Consider the following 19,507-nt stretch of genomic DNA (forward strand, 5'->3'; position numbering starts at 1 on the left):
CCCATTAGATTGCAACCACCCTGTTGGGGATGTCTTTTAAGTAGTCGCCGTGGCCAGCCCCTCGCACAGTGCCTGGTACAAAGAAAATGCCCAGTAAAGATTTGTTGAAATGAATCTAAACCCCAGAGAGGAAAAGAAGCGCCTGTGCCCAGCAGCAAAGGCCCTTCACGACCTGAGGGGAGGCCTGTGGTGTAGCTGGACCCTGTCCCCAGCTCGAAAACTGGCAGGAGAATGTGGCGCGGCAGGAGGCTCGTGTAAATGTTTCTCAACTCTCTACTTATTTCATCTTTACTTTTATAGAGGAATCTGAAAGTTCTCCAGCAGCACGGGGCAAGCCAATAGGGCGGTGCAAACCGGCTGAGGTGGGGGTTGGGATGCCCGGTCTCGTGGCAATTCGAGATTCAGGTTTTATATTTAATTTTTGAAGTTTCACAAATTCCAGTTCCAAACTAGGAGCCGAGAGTGTAGAGGGTTTCCTGGAGCATAAATTTTGAGTCCTAGGCAAAGCTCCCAGCATTCAGGGCTTTGCCTCATTTATCCTCCTCACATTTCTCACCGCGGGAATCTACCGAGCACTCCCGGCCACCATATCCAGTCGGAGCCGAGAACCGCGGTTCGGCGCAGCGGACTCAGCCGCTTCCTCCTTCAACCCTTCGGGCAAACCCCGTCCGGGCGAGTGGGGGAGCTCCCAGCCCGCAGTACGAGGCGGAACAGGAGCACGGTTGGACTACAACTCCCAGGATGCTCTGGGAGATGCACGGAGGAGGGGGCCAGGGGGAGGGGTTTGGGGTGGGGGGGGTGGCAGGGAAATCCCGCCCCGCTGCGCAGCGGCCGCGACACAAAGCCTGACTTTACAACCTCATAGAGAAAGTGGAAGTAAGACGGCTTAGGCGGGGAGGCAGGACGGGAGAAAGAACTGGAAGAGGGAAAGCCGCGTAGGTGGGAGCGAAGCGAGGGTGGTGGGGAGACCCGCGCCTTTGCAGATGAGGAGGGGGCGGCTTTCATAACTAATACCCCCGCTGCGCCCCCGCTGGGGTCTCCACAGTGTCCTGCCTGTCCCCACTCCTCGCTGAGAGCTCGGCTCCTCCCCGCCGCGTAGCGGGGAGCCCGGCTGCCTCGCGTGCTCGGGGCGGGCCGGCGGACTGCACCGTGGTTCCCTAGCCCGGGTGCGGGACGAAAGCGCGGGGCAGAGCGGCTGCCGCGGACCGAGAAAGGGCTACGAGCGAAGCGGTGCCGTGGACGAGTTAGAGCCGGGGCAGGGGAGTCGTGCGGGGCTGAGGCGAGGTGAGGCGCGGGGTGCCCCGGGAGGGTCCCCCGTGCCCCAAGTGGGGCGGAAGCACGCGTGCTAGCTGCCGAGGCCGGCGGGGAGGGAGGGCGGGCGGTGGCGCTGTGCCGGGGAAGAGTGCAGACAGCGGGGTGCCGAGCCCGGCGCAGGCGGAGAGATTGGGGCGCCCCCCTCCCCGCGGGAGGAGCCTAGTGCTCCTCCGCCATCCCTCCCCCGCACGCCAGGCTCGCCTTCTCGGCAGGCTGCTGCGGGAACGGCGAGGCGGCGGTACTGGGGCCAGACCAGGGGGAGCGGCGGGGCCGCCGCCCCCGGGACGGGCGGGCCGGGGGCGGGCTGTGAGTGGGGCGGGAGCGGGGCGGGAGCGGGGCGGGGGGGGCGCGGGCGCCAGGGCGCGGGCGGCTGGGGGGCGGGGGAAGCGCGGAGAGCCTAGGAGGGCAGGCGGTGGCGGGGCCGCCAGCCTCGCCGCCCGCTTCACGCCGCCGGCCCACGCCGCAGTGTGTTTTGTGGACGGCACCTTCCCAGACAGCTCAGTAGAGCCCAGCTCGGCGCCCGGCAGCCTTCGTCGCGATGTTCCGCCGGAGCTTTAATCGTTTTGTAAGTACACTCGCTGCGGCTCCACGCGTGCGGTTTGCTTGCTCGCCAGCCCACCGCTGGGTCCTTCGGAGCAATTTTCTAAGGGAATAATTGTATCCCTGGGAGCCACCACCACCAACCTCTTTTAGATTTTAACTGAACCACGTTGCCCGGGCGGCCGGGGTGGGGAGGCAGGTAAGGCTCCCAGAGTCCCCCTCCCCCCGGACAATTTAACCAGAGCTTCCCGGGGTTTTGCAAACTCTGTCTCCGACGGGGGGCCGCCCTCCGACTGGATGGTGGTAGGATTCGTGGGGGGACCGGTCCAGGGGCCCCTCGGTTTGCCAGTTAGTCGAAGATGGCGTTTATTATCAGGGAGGTTGCTTTCTTTTGTTTCCTCTGCCACGAGCACATGGAGGTAAACCTAGACCTGTCACTGTGTCCCAAAAAAAGATCTGGGGAGTGAGGGAGCTGGAGGCGAGGGCAGGACTCAGCCTTGCCCGGGGATCGGCCGGGTGGGGGTCTGCTGACCAGAGGCTGAGCAAACTTTGGAGACCCAGCCTAAGAAGCTCACCTTTTGGGTATAATAAAAGCGAAGGCGATTGTCAGGGTGGGCTGGGTGGATGTGGAGACGCGAGGAGGCTGCACGGCGGCGTCTGCAACCTCACCGAGCCCTGACCGCCCCGTACTTCGAGCTCGTGAGAAAAGGCAGGCTCCGGCTGAATTCCTCCGTCCACGTTTACCGCTTGCAAATCCCCAGAAAAGGGACTGTATTTCCGTGGGAGTTTGGCATTCGAGAAAAGCGATTCCTGGCTACTGACTTTTTTGAGTAACCTGTTTACTCCTAGAGAGTACATTAAGAATGGAGCAAAGCCGGGACCATTTACTTCTGTGCGGCTATTTGTAGCAACTTCCTTAATTGCAAGATGAGGTGGCGGGAATAGGATTTTATTTCTGCCAGTGATGTGAAGGAAAGGGCTCATCTGTAAATTTTGATTTTTTTCAGTCGTTCAGAAAAATGGTTCAGTGCTGTGCGCTCCCACCCACCCCCATTAAAATACACGTTTGAGAACTTGTCGATTTGGCCATTTTCATGTGATTATTCCTTATCAAAGCATTGCTAACATTTTTTTAGGCGTTAGATGAATTTGCTCTTTTTTTTTTTTTGCATTTGAAACTTTCACGAATGAACCCTGGCTAAAAGAAATAATTGTACATCCCTTTTGAGGATATTATCACAGTAGTGCAATGTTAATGTTTTTCTAAATGTTTACCTCATCCAGAAACCTGTTTTAGGCAATTGGAGATTACCTGTGGCACAGAGCAAAAGAGGTTGTACATATCAAGCATCTTGAAATCTATAGGAATTGGCTTGTACTGGATGCTTTGCCAAAGCAAGTGACTAAAATTGGTTTCTCACATTTAGCCTGAGAAGGTACAAAAGTATTGTACTTCATAGTTCTATTTCACATTGGATTCTTGTGATCTAGGAGTGTTGTTGGGGCTGACAAAAAGGGAAAGGTGACAGCGAATTGTAATAATTGGAGAAGGATAATCTTTTCACAGGGCACTTGAATAGGCGAAAACAACTGGACTCTGGTTCATAATGAATTCATTATCTTAAAATTGAGATGCTGACATCCCCGATATTTTTTAAGGGTTTGAACATTTGAAACCATACAACCCAACTATTGGTCTAAAAGCCCCCTTTGATTTTCTTTTGCTAAGAGTGATCTGCATTGTATCTGAGTCTGATAATTAAGCAGTGCTGGCCCAGGAAGCTAGGGCACGCCGTAGAATTTGCAGCAGTGGTTGAGGTGCCAGCCTGCAGGTTTGAGGCTAGTACTTTGCATCCCCGACCAAGATCTCTGCAGAGAATCACTTATGCTCACACTGAAATGAGCTTTGACCTCATTGTTCGCCTGAAATACCCAAGAGCTCACGTTTTCCTGCGCAACCATGACTATGGTAAGTCTTGGGAATTTGTACCAGTGCAGTAAGCTGGAAGGTTCCCAGGAGTTGTATCTGAGCCGGAGGCCTAGGACAAAGAATTAATCTGCAAACCATTGGACTGAATGTGAAATACGTTCTTGAATACTCATTACTAAAGATGACTTGGAAAATGGGGAGGGGAATTTTATCTCCCCTAGATCAGTATGTCTGCTGTCCTCATCTTTTGCCTGGTAGAGATTATTTGAAGAGCATTCCTATTTAAATCACTAGAAGGCTATAGTTCGAGATTTAGGTTGGACTTTGAGACTTGCACAGCAATGTAGATATAGTCCAAGTTGGGTGCTGTCTTATGTTGGCTTTTGTATTTCAGAAGTGGAGCTGTGAATTCCTTTCAAAATTAAGTGGTTTTCTGTGTGTACCTATATGTATCTAGAATAGACTTTGAACCTGACAAATTACAGTGGTGTTGATTGTAGTTGTTGGTCACTGAAAACTAGATACATGTTGCCATAGGGCTTTACATTTTAAACCTGAGGTGGGAAGTAAATATCTTTTGGGAGTAGCATCATCTTCTGTGGCTCAGTAGTGTTTGCTGAATCGTCTTAAAAATGCCATTTCCTCAGGTTCTCCAATTTCAAGCTAAAAGAAATAGTACTTCATTGTATTTCTTAAAGATGAGGCCTTGAGTTCTTTGCCATTAATAATTGACTTCTTTTTTTTCTGATGAATTATGACTTTCCTTTTGACAGTTTTGAGGTAGAAATTTGGTGGATTTGGTGTAGGATTTTAGGGTTTAGGCATGTAGGGGGTATCTTAGAAGATTTAAGAGTTGCATGTCTGAGTAAAATAAAAGCACCACCTATTCCCAATCAACATCTCCATTTTCCATAGATATAATAAAAAATAGTAGCTTTGTACAGTTTATTTCCTTTAAAGGCATGTCTAATTGGAAGTCTGGACTAGTTGAGACTTAGGGGTCAGGGACTTTTATGTTATTTATCCTTTTACTCTTCATAAAATTCTTAGTGATTGCAGTAGCATTTTCACATGGGTTTAAAGACTTAATGAGAGTCTAAACAATGAGAATTACCCCCTCCCCTTTATAAAAGATGTTATTTTTACATAAGCTCCACACCCAATGTGGGGCACGAACTCACAACTCCAAGATCAAGTGTCGTCGCATGCTCCAGTCGCATGCTCCACCGACTGAGCCAGCCAGGTGCCCTGCCCCCAGACCTTTTTGACCTTATTTCATGCTAAAGATTCAAAAGAAGACATTCCTTGATAAAGTAGATTCAGAGGAGTTGGGCCAAGTAGATGCTGTCAATTTAGCTTGTCAGAATGATATTAAACAGGCATGAATTTCTAGGTCATTGATAAATGAAAGCTTAAATTGTGAGTGTGAAATACTGGGAAAATTTTGTCTCTCATTCTAGAAGCTCTCAAACTGCTTTGCTTCCATGAAGCATGCAGCATATAGTAATATCACAGAAAATGTCGAATCAAAGAGGCTCAGGACTAGAAAGCAGTTAGACTGCATAAGGTGGAATGAAAATTCAAAATCAGACCAAAAATATTTAAAATAATTAAGTGAAATGGATAACTAATTTATTACTTTGAGTCCAAGGCAAGGCCAGTCCAGTGAAGCAATTTTGGAGGCAGTTAATAAAATAATTCAGGTAACTGCTGGGTTTTTTTTGTTTTTCTTTTTTGAAGCAAGAAGGTTCTGTTTCCTCCTTCAATTATCAGGGTAATTAAGCTTTTGTTCCCCCCTCCCCCGCTTCACTTTACTAAAACCCTTGGCCTGATATTGCTGAGCCTGGAAAATATTGATGAGTTCATTTTATTATGTTTAGAAATTAATTCAGATGTGTGTATTGCAGTATTTTTGCATTCACACAAGCCTTACAAATAGTCTGTGCATCTTGGCTCCTACCAGGTAGTTCATACATGGCTAGGTTATTTTTTTTTTAATTCCAGTGTAGTTAACGTAGTCTTACATTAGTTTCAGGTGTACAGTATAGTGATGGAACACTTCCACATATTAGTGCTCATCAAGATTAGCGTACTCTTCCTCCCCTTCACCTTTTTCACCCATCCCTCCACCCACCCATGACATGGCTAGGTTTAACAGTTGAATTCGACCTTACTAAAAGCAACCTTTTTTATCTTACTGTAATCTCCTTTTAACTTGTGTGGCACCCTAGATCAGTTTTTTAAGAATTAAGCTCTCATGCCCTAGGGCATCCATTGCATATAATAAATTATCGCCTATGCATGCATCCGCAGATGAGGAATTTCAGTTGAGAAAGGCTGCCCTAGCCTGAAAGCTTCAGGGCAGAACAGTTAGCAAAGTACCAGGTGCATAGTAGGAGTTTGATAAATATTTTTTGAATGAACAGCTTTTATGTGTTTCAAATAAAAACTATTACTTATAGACTGATATTTGTAGCAAACTCCTTATGAAGAATGAGTTCTAGTTAATTAGGTGTGATATTGTGATTTATAAGAAGACATATATGTATGTATATATATATTTGGTCTCTCCCAGTTTCTGGCACGGAGCTCCTAAAATCCTTGGAATTCCCTGGGACGAAAGCAGTAAAGGTGTCTTTTGTTATATTAATGAGGCGACTTCTGGAAAGCACCTCTGGTTGGGGGCTGGTTGCCTGGGGATCCAACCTTGTGATCAGAGGGTTGGAACTTTCAGTCCCACCCCCTGACGTCTGGGGAGGGGTGAGGGCCTGAAGATTGAGTTCTATTGCCACTGGCCAATGAGTTAATCAGTCGTGCCTCTGTAACGAAGCCTCCATTAAAAGCCCAAAAGGACAGGGTTTGGAGACCTTCCAGGCTGGTGAACAAGTGGAAATTTGGGGATAGTGGTGCACCCTTAGCCCAGACCTTGCCCTGTGCTGACCATAGTATAATCTTTATTAGATGGTTATGTTATTTTATGATTTTGAGCATTATTTCATTCAACAAATATTCACTGAACACCTGCTATGTGTAGGGCACTATGATAGGCCCTGTGGACACATGGGTGAGCAAGTCAAAGTCCCTGTCTTCAGAAGCTTTAGTTATCATTACATGCATGGCGATAGATAGAGAGGACATGGTGACTACACTGTCTCTAACACATCTATAACGTACCATGAAACTTGATTTTCATGAAGAAGTTACTGTTGTGTGCTTACTTATCATTTGTTTTTCTACCAAAAATAGAGTGTACGATCTCAGTTATATCCTGGTTGTTTGGATTTCAGATAAAAAGGAATTTGTTGTGTTTGACCCTTCAATGTGACCTATACATGGCAAACTGCTCTTTTGCAAATAGATGTTAGTCTGATTCTGTGTAAGGTGGGAAACCTATTTAGGGTTGAGTCACTAGTACTTAAAATAAATACTATTTATTTACTTACTGTTAAATTATATATTAAATAGCCTGAAAACAAATTCTGTCCTTTCTTCCTGACTTTTTCTTATTGATTAAGCAACATAAAATTCTGAAAGTCTTCTGAATACCATCTATATAGGTTTACCATTTGCTCCTGTTTATGACTATAGCTCATAATTCAACCCCTTATTAGTGTGCAGTATTGAGTGCCTACAAATCAGGTAGTTTCCCATGCTTTTAATGAACTTTCAGCAGAGGTGAGATTTGGGCAGGTGAAACTGGCCATTTTCATACTGATGCAGCTCTCCAAATGAGCTTGTTTTCCTCACCTACTTTACCAGTTAACCACCGGCTGGGCAGTGGGTTCTGGGAGAGTCATGACTAACTTCCCTGTGTCTGGATGATATGCAAAGAACTAGCCCATGAGTGAATTCATATACTGGTTTATGGAAAAAAATCATCAAGGCTGATTGCTTGTCTAACATGGTTAATCAGTTCTCCCTAAAGAGGGTGAAAGCATGGGACACAAAAGCACTGGGGGGTTTTTTTTCCATCAAGGAGGTGGAGTTTCCTGTACATCTGTAGTGCTTTATACAGATTAATCTTTTGCATCTGGACTGTGAGATTGAGAGAACTTTTCTGACTGGGTGGAGGGAGTTTCTGGGCTTCCATAAGTGAGCTAGGTGCCGTTTTCAAGTTTATTTCTGTTCACTTCACACTTCTTGGCTTGGTACAAGGGTGGATCAGTGGTGATTGTAAAACAAACATTAGCATGACTGCAGCATATGTTAACACTACTGCAGTTTAATGATGAATGAGCATTCGGCACTGCAGATATGGGTGTGGGTTGCCCTATGCCAGCACATTGGCAGACAGCCCCTCGATGACTGCAGTGTATGGATGGATTGCTGGTTTGGCTGACTTCTTGATTATCTGGCTTATAGATAATGTTGGACCATGGATATCCAGATTTGGGAGGTTAATCTGTATTTGTGAAGTATAGATTGCCATCAATTTTTTTTGCCCCATATATATTTAATAGAATATAGGAGGATTAGTGAGGCCTATCCTGTTCAAGCATCTATTTGTTTTCTTAGCCTCCTTCATTATATGTTAAAGTATTATGGTGGCTGTACTTTTCTAGTCTCTTCTTCTTTGCCTAGGTATTCCTGGAAAAATCAAACTGTCTTCTTGATAATGATCTTGCACCTAGTGTAGCATCAAGTAAACAGTAGATGCTCAATAAATACTTTCGGCATTGTTTTGAACTGAATTAACAGTCTGAATCTGTGGTCACAGGTGAAAATGATCAGAAAAAAGTAATTTCATGCCTGCTTAAAAAGTAATCAGAAAAACTTTAGCGTTTAGATGAGGCTGTTTTCTTAATTCAAAAGATTATCTTTAGCACCTCCCCCTTCCTTGGCCATACATAAAAAGCTATAATGTACTGTCCTCAACTTCTAAAATAATAAGCAAATTTACATTCTTTTTGTTAAGCGCCTGGGTGGCTCAGTCGTTGGGCGTCTGCCTTCGGCTCGGGTCATGATCCCAGGGTCCTGGGATCCAACCCCGCATCAGGCTCCCTGTTCTGCGGGAAGCCTGCTTCTCCCTCTCCCCACTGCTTGTGTTCCCTCTCTCGCTCTCTGTCAAATAAATAAATAAAATCTTAAAAAAAAAAAGCCGTTCATAAGCTTATATTTTCTGTTGCCACCAGCACATCAAGTCTTTTCTGAAAAACAAAGCTGCAGTGTTAACTCTTCAAGAACTGTATATCTTTTGGGTTTCCCTGGTAAGTGTGCATTATTTTAATTCAGGATATCACTTAGTATTTGGTGCTGGGAATGTAAAATACTTTCCTGTTTGCACCTCATTGCCATTAGTTGGATGGATACCATTAGCAAGAAGACAGCAGACCAGAGGAACTGTAGAGTTTAAGGGATTTGGAAGCAGTTTTGTTGTGAAGAGACTCAGCCTTGTTTTGTTTTTTTTTTTTAAAGATTTTATTTATTTATTTGAGAGAGAGAGAATGAGAGATACAGAGCACGAGAAGGAAGAGGGTCAGAGGGAGAAGCAGACTCGATGCGGGACTTGATCCAGGGACTCCAGGATCATGACCTGAGCCGAAGGCAGTCGCTTAACCAACTGAGCCACCCAGGCGCCTGAGACTCAGCCTTGTTAAAAGGGTTGGTGCAGATTCTATTTCTGCCATTTACTGCCCAGCTTGGGAAATTGGGCACTGTGGTTCATAGACATCAATGCGTTGATCACAATGTCGTCTTTGGAATCCTTGCATAAGAATCATCTGGGCTGCTTATTGTAAACAGATTCCTAGGACTCAAGTCTCCTGAATCCTGAAGTCTCCTGAAGTCTCAGGTGATAGATCCCTGAAAAACTGCATTTTTAGCAAGCACTCCAGATGGTTCTGAAATTCACTAAAATTTAAGAGCACCCATGTCATAAACATTGAAATATTTATTTTCTGTGTACATTCTCTGTTCACTTGTCTGAATTTTACTTTTCCTCATCTACAGAATGAATGTGATAATACTTCACCAGGTTGTTGGGAAAATGTTTGGTAGACTATTCCACACTATTGCATTTGTGTTAGAGGTCCCCAAAACCACTCCCAGGTTTCATGGTTTACTGGCAGAACTCACAGGACTTAGCATATAGTTGTGCTCACAGCTATGATTTATTAGAGCAAAAAGATACAAAGCAAAGTCAGCAGAGGGTAAAGGGCACATGGGGCTAAGTCCAGAGGAAACCGGGTGCAGCTTCCAATGGTCCTCTCCCACTGGAGTCACAAGGGTTGTGCTTAATTCCTCCAGCAACGAGTTGTGATAACTTGTATAAAATGTTATCTACCAAGGAAGCTCATTAGAGACTCCGTGCCCAGGGTTTTTACAGGGACCTGGTCATGTAGACCCCCTCTGCCTGGTATGTGCCAAAATTCCAGACTCCCAGAAGGAAAACAGGATTTAGCATAAATCATATTGTTTGTACCAAGAGTTTAGGCACACCTGGCTACTCTTAACCATTTAGGGTGGTGGGAACCTTCCCAAAATCCAAATCCCCAGCTGCTTGCAAGCTTTGTAAGCAGGCCTTTTTTAAGAATAGAGTCTCAGGCCTGCTAGGTTAACCCTTTCCTACACAGTAATGTTACAAATACTGGCATTTTTCAATGGAGGGAAGTGACTTGCCCATGGTCGTTAAGCTAATCTGCAGAGTTGAGACTGACACTCCCAGCAATCACCACCCCTTTGCTGCACACAGCCATGCTTCTGGATTATGGGTCATCCTTTTTCATATTGTTGAATGCATTCACTTTTTGTCACTTGCAGCAGAAGAGCAGCCTGCCCGCTGGTAACTTGATGCACCCAGTGGGGGAGCCAGGAAGTATTGATGTTTCTGCCAGTTTAGCGTCAACACTTGCTGGTTTCCTCTCTGGAGCATCACCAAGTTCGTGGATTTTCATTTTTTCCTGACTTTTGGATTTTTGTTATGACCCCCTCCCTCCTTGTTCCATTCATTTACCCATAGTCCCAATACTCATTTGCATCATTACCTCATTGCGTTCTGTACATGGCTAGCTGTTAGCTCAGAGGCAGCAGCTGATTTAAAAATTTGGGGGTGGGAGGTAACACAACGCCAAAGTGCAGGCATACTGAAGAGTATTTAGTGAAGGATGACTATAGAGGGAAAACCTGCCAAAAGAAAAAAAAGAATAAAATTCTTGGGCTAATGCATTTTATGGCAATATTTATATTGTTTGAATCCACAGGAGTGTTTTTTTTGAGTTTTACAGTCATGAAAAACCCCAGGGATATCTCTGCTTATTCTTAAGTTTCAGCCTTTTTTTTTTGTTCTTATCAAAAAGGAAAATTAATAATTGTTTTATCATCTGGGCAAGGAATAAATCAGGAACTCATACTGAAAGATGTAGTAATCCTACAGATCAATAGGGAGCAGAAGCCAGGGGCGAACTGTCACAAGTAAGAAACAGCTGGGTAGAGCAGATTATGTAAGCTACACCTGTTGTGTAAGCAGCAGGGATGTTCTTTAAGCTTCACAATTAATGTAGTTTGCAGTAATACGGATTAAGGGATCTATAGTATAGTGCACAATTAACTTTGGCTTCTTTTCTGAAAACATTCATGTGAATGACAGGCTTCCTTTGAACACTCATGCCCTGCTTGTGCTGTAGAAGTATGTAAGGCACAGCCCTGCTCTCCAGTAGCTTGCAGTCTAGTGTAGAGACAGAAGATAGAAGATTACATACAAGACAAGCCTCCTTACAAGGCATTTGGTCATCAGTGCTGCTCTCCTTTTATAGAGGCACACACAGTAAGTGTGGCCGCCTTTCAGAAGAGGGCGCTGAATCTCACTCTGCTGTGGCTGGGGGAGGGATTGGTAGAGGAGGTAGCATATGAACTGGGTGGTAAGGGACCCAAAGTATTGAAGTTCATGGAATTATAGGGCCAGGCAACCTCATTACAGGAAGAAGCAATCTACCAGAGCAATTGGACCCAGTTATTGCTTATGGTACTCAGAGCAATGGAACCAGTCAACGTAGAGGGCACGGGTTCCACCTCCAAATGCTGGAGAAAGACCAAAACCTTGGTCTTCAATGCCTTATGTTTGCTGTGGTGAGATTTAAACTTTAACAGAGGGAAAACTAAAAAGGGAGTTCAGGCAGCTCTCGGTCTTTAAAACAATAGCTACGGGAATCTTCCTGTGGACTCTTTTCCGAAATCCATTACTTCAGTGATGGTGGTCATCAGTCTTCTGACTTGGTGCAGAAGCAGTAAGGTGGGAACTAGGGTGGAAGCACCTGGGGTAATATTTCAAGACACTGCTTCATGTAGTATATGGTTATTTGTCCTGCTTACATAATGAGTGCATACTTTCAGAAACTTTTACTATGTGGGGACATTATGGTAGATAGGTTATTATCTTGAGTACTGATGGTCATTTATATGCATACCTCGTTTTATTGTGCTTTATTTTATTGTGCTTTGCGGATACTGTGTGTTTTTACAAATCAAACGTTTATGGCAACCTTGTGTTGAGCATGCCTATCAGCACCATTTTTCGAACAGCACTTGCTTACTTTGTGTCTGTCACATTTTGGTAATTCTCACAGTATTTCAAACTTTTTCATCATTATGTTTGTTATGGTAATCTGTGAAGTAATTATGACTGGCTGAAAGCTCAGATGATGGTTAGCATTTTTTTATTTTATTTTTTTATTTTATACTTTTTTTAAATATTTTATTTATTTGAGAGAGAGAGAATGAGAGATAGCACGAGAGGGAAGAGGGTTAGAGGGAGAAGCAGACTCCCTGCTGAGCAGGGAGCCCGATGTGGGACTCGATCCTGGGACTCCAGGATCATGACCTGAGCCGAAGGCAGTTGCTTAACCAACTGAGTCACCCAGGCGCCCGGTTAGCATTTTTCTTAGTAAAAAAGTTTTTAGCAATAAAATTTTAAGATTAGGGTATGTACATTGTTAATGCTATTGTACATTTAATAGACTACAGTATATTGTAAGGATAATGTTTTTAAAGATTTTATTTTTAAGTCATCTCTACGCCCAAGGTGGGGCCCAAACTCACAACCCCAATATCAAGAGTCACATGCTGTACTCACTGAGCCTGCCCGGTGCCCTAGTAAACGTAACTTTTATATGCACTGGGAAACCAGAAAATGAATGTGACTCACTTTATTGTGATATTTGCTTTATTGTTGTGGTCTGGAACTGACCCTGCAATATCTCCAAGGTATGACTGGATTTAAAAAGCTGGGGATCAGGCCTTGGTCCAGGAGCACACTCCTTACAGTACCCTTCTGTTTCACTACCTCTAGACAACATGGCTCTTTGACATTCAGACTTGACCATATCATTATGCATTCCCGGAACACGAATTACATCTTATTCCCTCAACCAGTGTATCTCCAGACGACGTTGATGTACTTTTCTTTTTCGCATCACGACTGCTACTCTTGTCCAAACTATCAACATCTCTCCTCTTTCATATTTGTTCCTCCTTCAGTCTTCCTCTTTCAATAAATGACACCATTCCTGACCCACTTGTTCAAGCTAGAAACCTAGCAGTCATCCTTAATACCACCTTCCCCTTCATCTCCCACATCTAATCGCACAGCAAATCTAGTAGGTTTGGTTTTCTGAAAGAGCTCTCAAAGCCATCCACTTCTTTGCATGTCCACCTCTACTGCCATCCAAGTTCAGACTGCCACTGTCACTTACCCAGGCCATCGCATTAGATGATCACATCCACTCTTGCCCTCTCCAATGTATCCTCCACACAGTACCAGAGGGATCTTTTACAAATGCCTGTCTGAAAGCCCTCAGTGACTTTCCTCTGCTCCCTGGATAAAAACCTGACCAGTATAAGCTTGTACTCTTCACTGTTTTTTGTTGTTGTTCACTTTTAAAAATGGCGATATAATTCACATAGCAAACAATTCACCATTTTATTATTTTTTTAAGATTTTATTTGAGAGAAAGGGAGAGCACAAGCTGCGGGTAAGGGGGAGCGGGAGAAGCAGACTCCGCACTGAGCAGGGAGCCCGACGTGGGGCTCCATCCCAGGACCCTAAGATCATGACCTGAGCCGAAGGCAGACACTTAAAGCCACCCAGGCGCCCCAACAATTCACCATTTTAAAGTGTACACTTAAGTGGGGTTTTTTTTGTTTTGTTTTTCCTTCAAGTTTTTATTTAAATTCCAGTTAACATACAGTATAATGTTGGTTTCAGGTGTAGAATTTAGTGATTCATCATTAAGTGTTTTTTAGCATATTAACTATTTTGTGCAACCATTACTGCCATCTAATTTCAGAACATTTTCATCACCCCAAAAAGAAACCATGTACCTATTAGCTGTTAGTCCCAATCCCTCCCTCCAGGCCCTGGTAACCCCCCATTTACTTTATCATCACTGTGGATTTGCCTATTCTGGACATTTCATGTAAATGGACTCCTATAATATTTGCTCTTTTGTGATTGATTTCTTGCATTTAGTATGATGTTCTCAAGGTTTTTTAATCCATGTTGTAGCATGTATCAGTACTACATCCCTTCCTGTGGCTCAGTAACCCACCAAATGGATATACCGCATTTTGTTTGTCCATTGATCAGGTAGGTGATGGGCATTTGGATTATTTACATGTTATGGTCATTATGAATCATGCTGCCGCTTTGAACATTTTTGTACGTGTTTTTGTGTGGGCATATGTTTTCAGTTCTCTTGGGTATATACCTAGGAATGGAATTGCTAGGTTATATGGTAATTCTGTGTTTAACTTTTTGAGGAACTGCCCAACTTTCCCACAGCTCTTCCTCACTTCTTACTTTTTTTTAAGAGAAAAAAGTTTGGGAGGCGGTGCCTGGGTGGTGCAGTCAGTTAAGCATCTGACTCTTGGTTTTCGCTCAGGTCATGATTTCAGGGTCATGAGATCGAGCCCTGCATGGGGCTCTGTGCTGAGCTTGGAGTCTGCTTAAGACTCTCTCTCTGTCTCCCTCTGCCCCTCCCTCCTCTAAAATAGATAAATAAATCTTTAAAAGGTTTTTAAAAATTTTTAATTGTGGTAAAAAGCATGTAACATAAAATTTACCATCCTAAATTTTTTTAAGTGTATAGTTCAATAGTGTTAGGTATAATCACATTCTTGTGCAACAGATATACAGAACTTTTTCATCTTGCAAAACTGAAACTTAATACCCATTAAACAGCAACTCCTCATTTCTCTCACTTGCCCCACCCCTCCTCCCCCCAAGCCCCTGGCAACTGCCATTCTAATTCTGTTTTATGAATTTAACTACTTTAGATACCTTGTATAAATGGAGTCACACTGTATTTTTCTTTTTGTGATTGGCTTATTTCACTTAGCATAATGTCCTCAAGGTTTATCCATGCAGTAGCATGTGACAGGACTTCCTTCCTTTTTAAGGCTTTGTGTATATACCACATTTGTTTATCCATCCATCCATTGGTGAATATTTGGGTTGTTTCCACCTCTTGATTATTGTGAATAATGCTGCTATTAACAGAGGTGTGCAAGTAGCTCTTCAGGCTAAGGATTTTAATTCTTTGGGCTATATACCCGGAAGTAGAATTGCTAGATCATATGGTAGTTTTATGTTTAAATTTTTGAGGCACCTCTGAAGTTTTCCATAGTAGCCGAACCATTTTACATTCCCATCACCATTGCAGAAGGGTTCCAACTTCTCCACATCCTAGCCAACGCTTTTTTTTAATAGAAGCCATTTTAATTGGTGTGTGGTGATATTTCATTATGGTTTAGATTTGCATTTCTCAGATGACTAGTGATGTTAAGCATCTTTTCACATGCTTTTGGCCATTTGTATATCATTGGAGAAATGTGTATTCAAAGTGGTATTAACTTACATACTCTAGATATTAACCCTTTATCCAGGTATGTGATTTCCAAATATGTTCTTTTATTCCATAGGTTGCCTTTACACTTTGTTGATTGTTTCCTTTGATGCACAGAAGTTTTTTAATTTGATGTTCCATTTGTCTTTTTGCTTTTGTTTCTTGGGCTTTGTAATATATCCAAAAAATAATTACCAAATCCAGTGTGTCATGAAGCTTTTCCCCTATGTTTTCTTCTACGATTTTTATCATTTTAGGTCTTCCATTTAGGTTTTTAATCCATTTTGAATTGACTTTTATATGTGGTGTAAGGTAAGGATCCAACTTCATTCTTCTGCATGTGGGTATCCATCCAGTTTTCCCAGTGCCATTTGTTGAAAAGATTCTCTTTTACTCATTGAGAGGCCTTGGTATCCTTCTTGAAGATCTTTTGACCATATACATGAGGGTTTATTTCTGGGTTCTATTTTATGCCATTGGCCTGTATGCCTGTCTTTATGCCTGTACTACACTGTTTTAATTACTGTAGCTTTGTGATATCTTTTGAAATCACAAAATATGAGGCCTCCAACTTTGTTCTTATTTTTTTTTTTTTAAGATTTTATTCATTTATTTGAGAGAGAGAAAGAACAAGGGTAAGAGCAGAGGGAGAGGGACAAGCAGACTCCATGCTGAGCATGGAGCCCAACATGGGGCTTGATCCCACAACCGAGATCATGGCCTAAGCCAAAATCAAGAATCAGAATCTTAGGGCGCCTGGGTGGCTCAGATGGTTAAGCGTCTGCCTTCGGCTCACTCAGGTCATGATCCCAGGGTCCTGGGATCGAGTCCCGCATCGGGCTCCCTGCTCCTTGGGAGCCTGCTTCTCCCTCTGCTTTCTCTCTCTCTCTCTCTCTCTCCCCCTCCCCCCCCTCCCCACCTCTGTCGCTCATGAATAAATAAATAAAATCTTTAAAAAAAAATTAAAAAGAATCAGAATCTTAACCGACTGAGCCACGAAGGTGCCCCTGTTCGTTTTCAAGATTGTTTTGGCCATCCGGGGTCCCTGGAGATTCCGTATGGGTTTTAGGATGCATTTTTCTATTTCTGCAAAAAATATTCCTCATTTTTTGTGTTCCGTCTGCCACAGGACCTTTGTGTGTGTGTGGTGTATATATATATGTATATCATTTCTCTTGTCTGATAAACTTCTCTATGGCAGTCAGTTGCCTCAATTCTTACTCATTTCTCAGAGCTCAGCTTAATCATCATTTCCCCAAGGAAGCTGTCCCTATCCTTCCCTTGGACAGTGCCAGGTTTGCAGGTTCTCATAGCATTATGAACCTTTCCTTTATACTCTTATCGCAATTGGCTTTACATTTGTGTATTAAATTGCTTTGCTAACATATTTAGTATCAACCTTCCCTCTACATAGTATTTCATGAAGGTAAGAACTGTGACCATTTTTGCTTATTGTTGTGTCACTAATGCCTCAGTGCCTGATTTAAGCCCTTAATACACGAGGATGGAAATAATCTTATTATTTTATATGGATCAAAATTTGAAATGGGTTTTATTTTTTGATTTTTCATTTTACCTTCAGTACAGGCATCTGTGTTCTGTTAGGCTGTCTGTGTGCAGAAATAATTATTCCAGTCAGTGCCTTGAATTACTGATCCTTGGCTTCAGTGATACGTTGCAGATTTGTGGAATTTAGTTGTAAGTTGTCTTTGTCTTCTTATCATAATAACAGCTAAAACCAGAGTGGTGAGTTCCTCGCATTGTTTTAAGTGCTTTAACAAGCATTCGTTCATTATATACATTTGCTTATTGTAGATAGGGCTTTCCAGAGAAAACAGAGTCAACAGGCTCTGTGTGAATGTGTGCGTGTGTGTTTACAGACGTGTAAATACCTATATATTTAATGTTTGGTGTTATTTATATGTGTTTATGTAAATAAGTTTCTTCATATATAAAAACTTCATATATATGTGTATATGTATACATATAAACTTATTTTAAGGAAATGACTTATGATTATGGAAGTTGACAAGTCCTAAGACCTGCAGTCAGCAACCTAGAGACCCAAGCGAACCAATGGTGTAAAGTCCAAGTGGGAAGGCCTGAGAACCAGGAGAGCTGACACTGGAAGTTCGAATTCGAGAGCCAGTGTTTCAGTTCGAGTCCAAAGGCAGGTTAAACCAATGTCCCAGCTCAAAAGGCTATTAGGCAGGAGGCGTGCCCCCTTACTGGCGGAGGAGACGGGGGAGGAGAATCAATCGTTTTGGTCTCTTCAGGCTTTCAGTTGATTTTTGGATGAGGTCCACTAGCATTATGGAGGACAATCTGCTTTACTCTCTCTGCCAATTCAGATATTACTCTCATCCAGAAATACCCTCACAGACACACCCAGAATGTTTGACTAAATATCTGGTAACTACATGGCCCAGTCAAGATAATGCATAAAATTAACCATCACACTTATGTGATCATGTGAAGATGAATGAACAATCTAAAGTGTATATAGATCAGGAATGAAAGACCTTACCATAAATAACTAATTTGCTACACTTTCCATCTATCAGATGAGGGGCTCAGACTGCTACATGGTCTGTAAAGGCTCAGCGAGTCCCAGAACGGTAGAGAGTCTTAGAGACCATCCAGTTGTCCAGCCTCTTCATTTTACAGCAGAGGAAATGGACAGAGAGAGGACAAGTGGCTTGTCCAAGATTATTCAGCGAATGGAGGTTCAGAAATGTGGAATTCCAGGCCCAGCTCTGTCATCTGTGTCCTCAATTTCCTCTTCTGTGAGCTGTGAGGGCTCTTGGGTCATCTATATTTAAGTTCTCTCCTAGCTTTATAATTTTGTAGTATATGTTTTAAGCTTCACAGTCAAGCAGTGGAATTTTTTTAATGTTTTCTATTGGGTTGTTTATCAGTGTTATTCCTCAGGTCTCCATCCTTGATTGTTCATTTGACTATACTCTACCCCAAACTTTAGTTTTCTTTAATGAGTGTAGACTAAATTGTCTATACTTTGAATGGGAACAATGACAAATTTTAGGCTGTTCATGCTGTTCATTAGCTTTTAATAGTGGTTGTACTTTTTGGTTTTACAATGACCTGAATAGGGATCAAATGTAGACCTATGCCTTTGTTAGTACTATGTTCTAGAATTAAACTCAACTCTGATGATATTAACCTTTAGCTAACAGCTCCAAATGGAGGAGAGCATTTTTGGTGATGCTAAAATATGGGCAGGCTTCCTGGGGAGCAGCACCCCTGTCTTTTTTGCTAGTGGCCACCTGACATTATTTCCCAAGGACACTCTTATTCGTGTGTACTCATGAACACAATTAGCTGCACAGTAGTAGATAGACAGGCAGCCCTTGGATTGGCTGAGTGGCAGCTGCTAAGAGACAGTAGGGTGCAGTAAGTAGACAATTCGTATGTATAAATTTTAGAACCAGTAGTATAGTGGAGTAGAATTCGGTGCTTGGTGTGTCTATTACAGCCAGTGATTCAACCAGAGGATAATAGCCATGGCAAGGGAGCAGTTTCATGAAATGGAGTTCTATAAATCTATTTTAAAAATCATAATCATTTCTTTATTTAGGTTAGACCCTAGACCTTAATGGAAAGTATCAGTAGAATATATATCCCTGTTTTGAAATATAAGGCAGTGCAATTAAAAATTCTTGTGCATATTTAGACATATTACATATGACTTACTAAAGATACTAATGAAAGCAATGTAATCAAAATAAAATCAAATGAAATCAGTTAAAAGACATTAATGGATTTATAGAATACATGTTTGGAATTAAAAATTTAAGTAGTCATGAAATTCATGTTGCGTCAACAGTTGTCTCTTAAGTTCCCAATATACAGCTAGCATTGTGGAAGT

At 43.0% G+C, this 19,507-nt stretch overlaps 1 protein-coding gene across 7 annotated transcripts in view; it reads left to right on the forward strand.

Annotated features, from left to right (window-relative positions):
• Nucleotides 1-888: 888 nt before the first annotated feature.
• The window catches only part of ATP11C (ATPase phospholipid transporting 11C), a 174,997-nt gene continuing 156,378 nt past the window's right edge, over nt 889-19,507 (forward strand). For 6 of the 7 annotated variants that reach the window (XM_027607948.1, XM_027607945.1, XM_027607943.1 and 3 more), the window contains exons 1-2: nt 889-1,284; nt 1,781-1,879. In XM_027607948.1, coding sequence (XP_027463749.1) covers nt 1,853-1,879 — 27 coding nt within the window. In that variant the 5' untranslated portion in view covers nt 889-1,284; nt 1,781-1,852. Of the gene's footprint in view, nt 1,285-1,683; nt 1,880-19,507 lie in introns of those variants that run through there. The other variant, XM_027607944.1, reaches the window with a different exon arrangement.

This window comes from Zalophus californianus, chromosome X (assembly GCF_009762305.2).
Source record: "Zalophus californianus isolate mZalCal1 chromosome X, mZalCal1.pri.v2, whole genome shotgun sequence".
Classification (NCBI taxonomy): Eukaryota; Metazoa; Chordata; class Mammalia; order Carnivora; family Otariidae; genus Zalophus; species Zalophus californianus.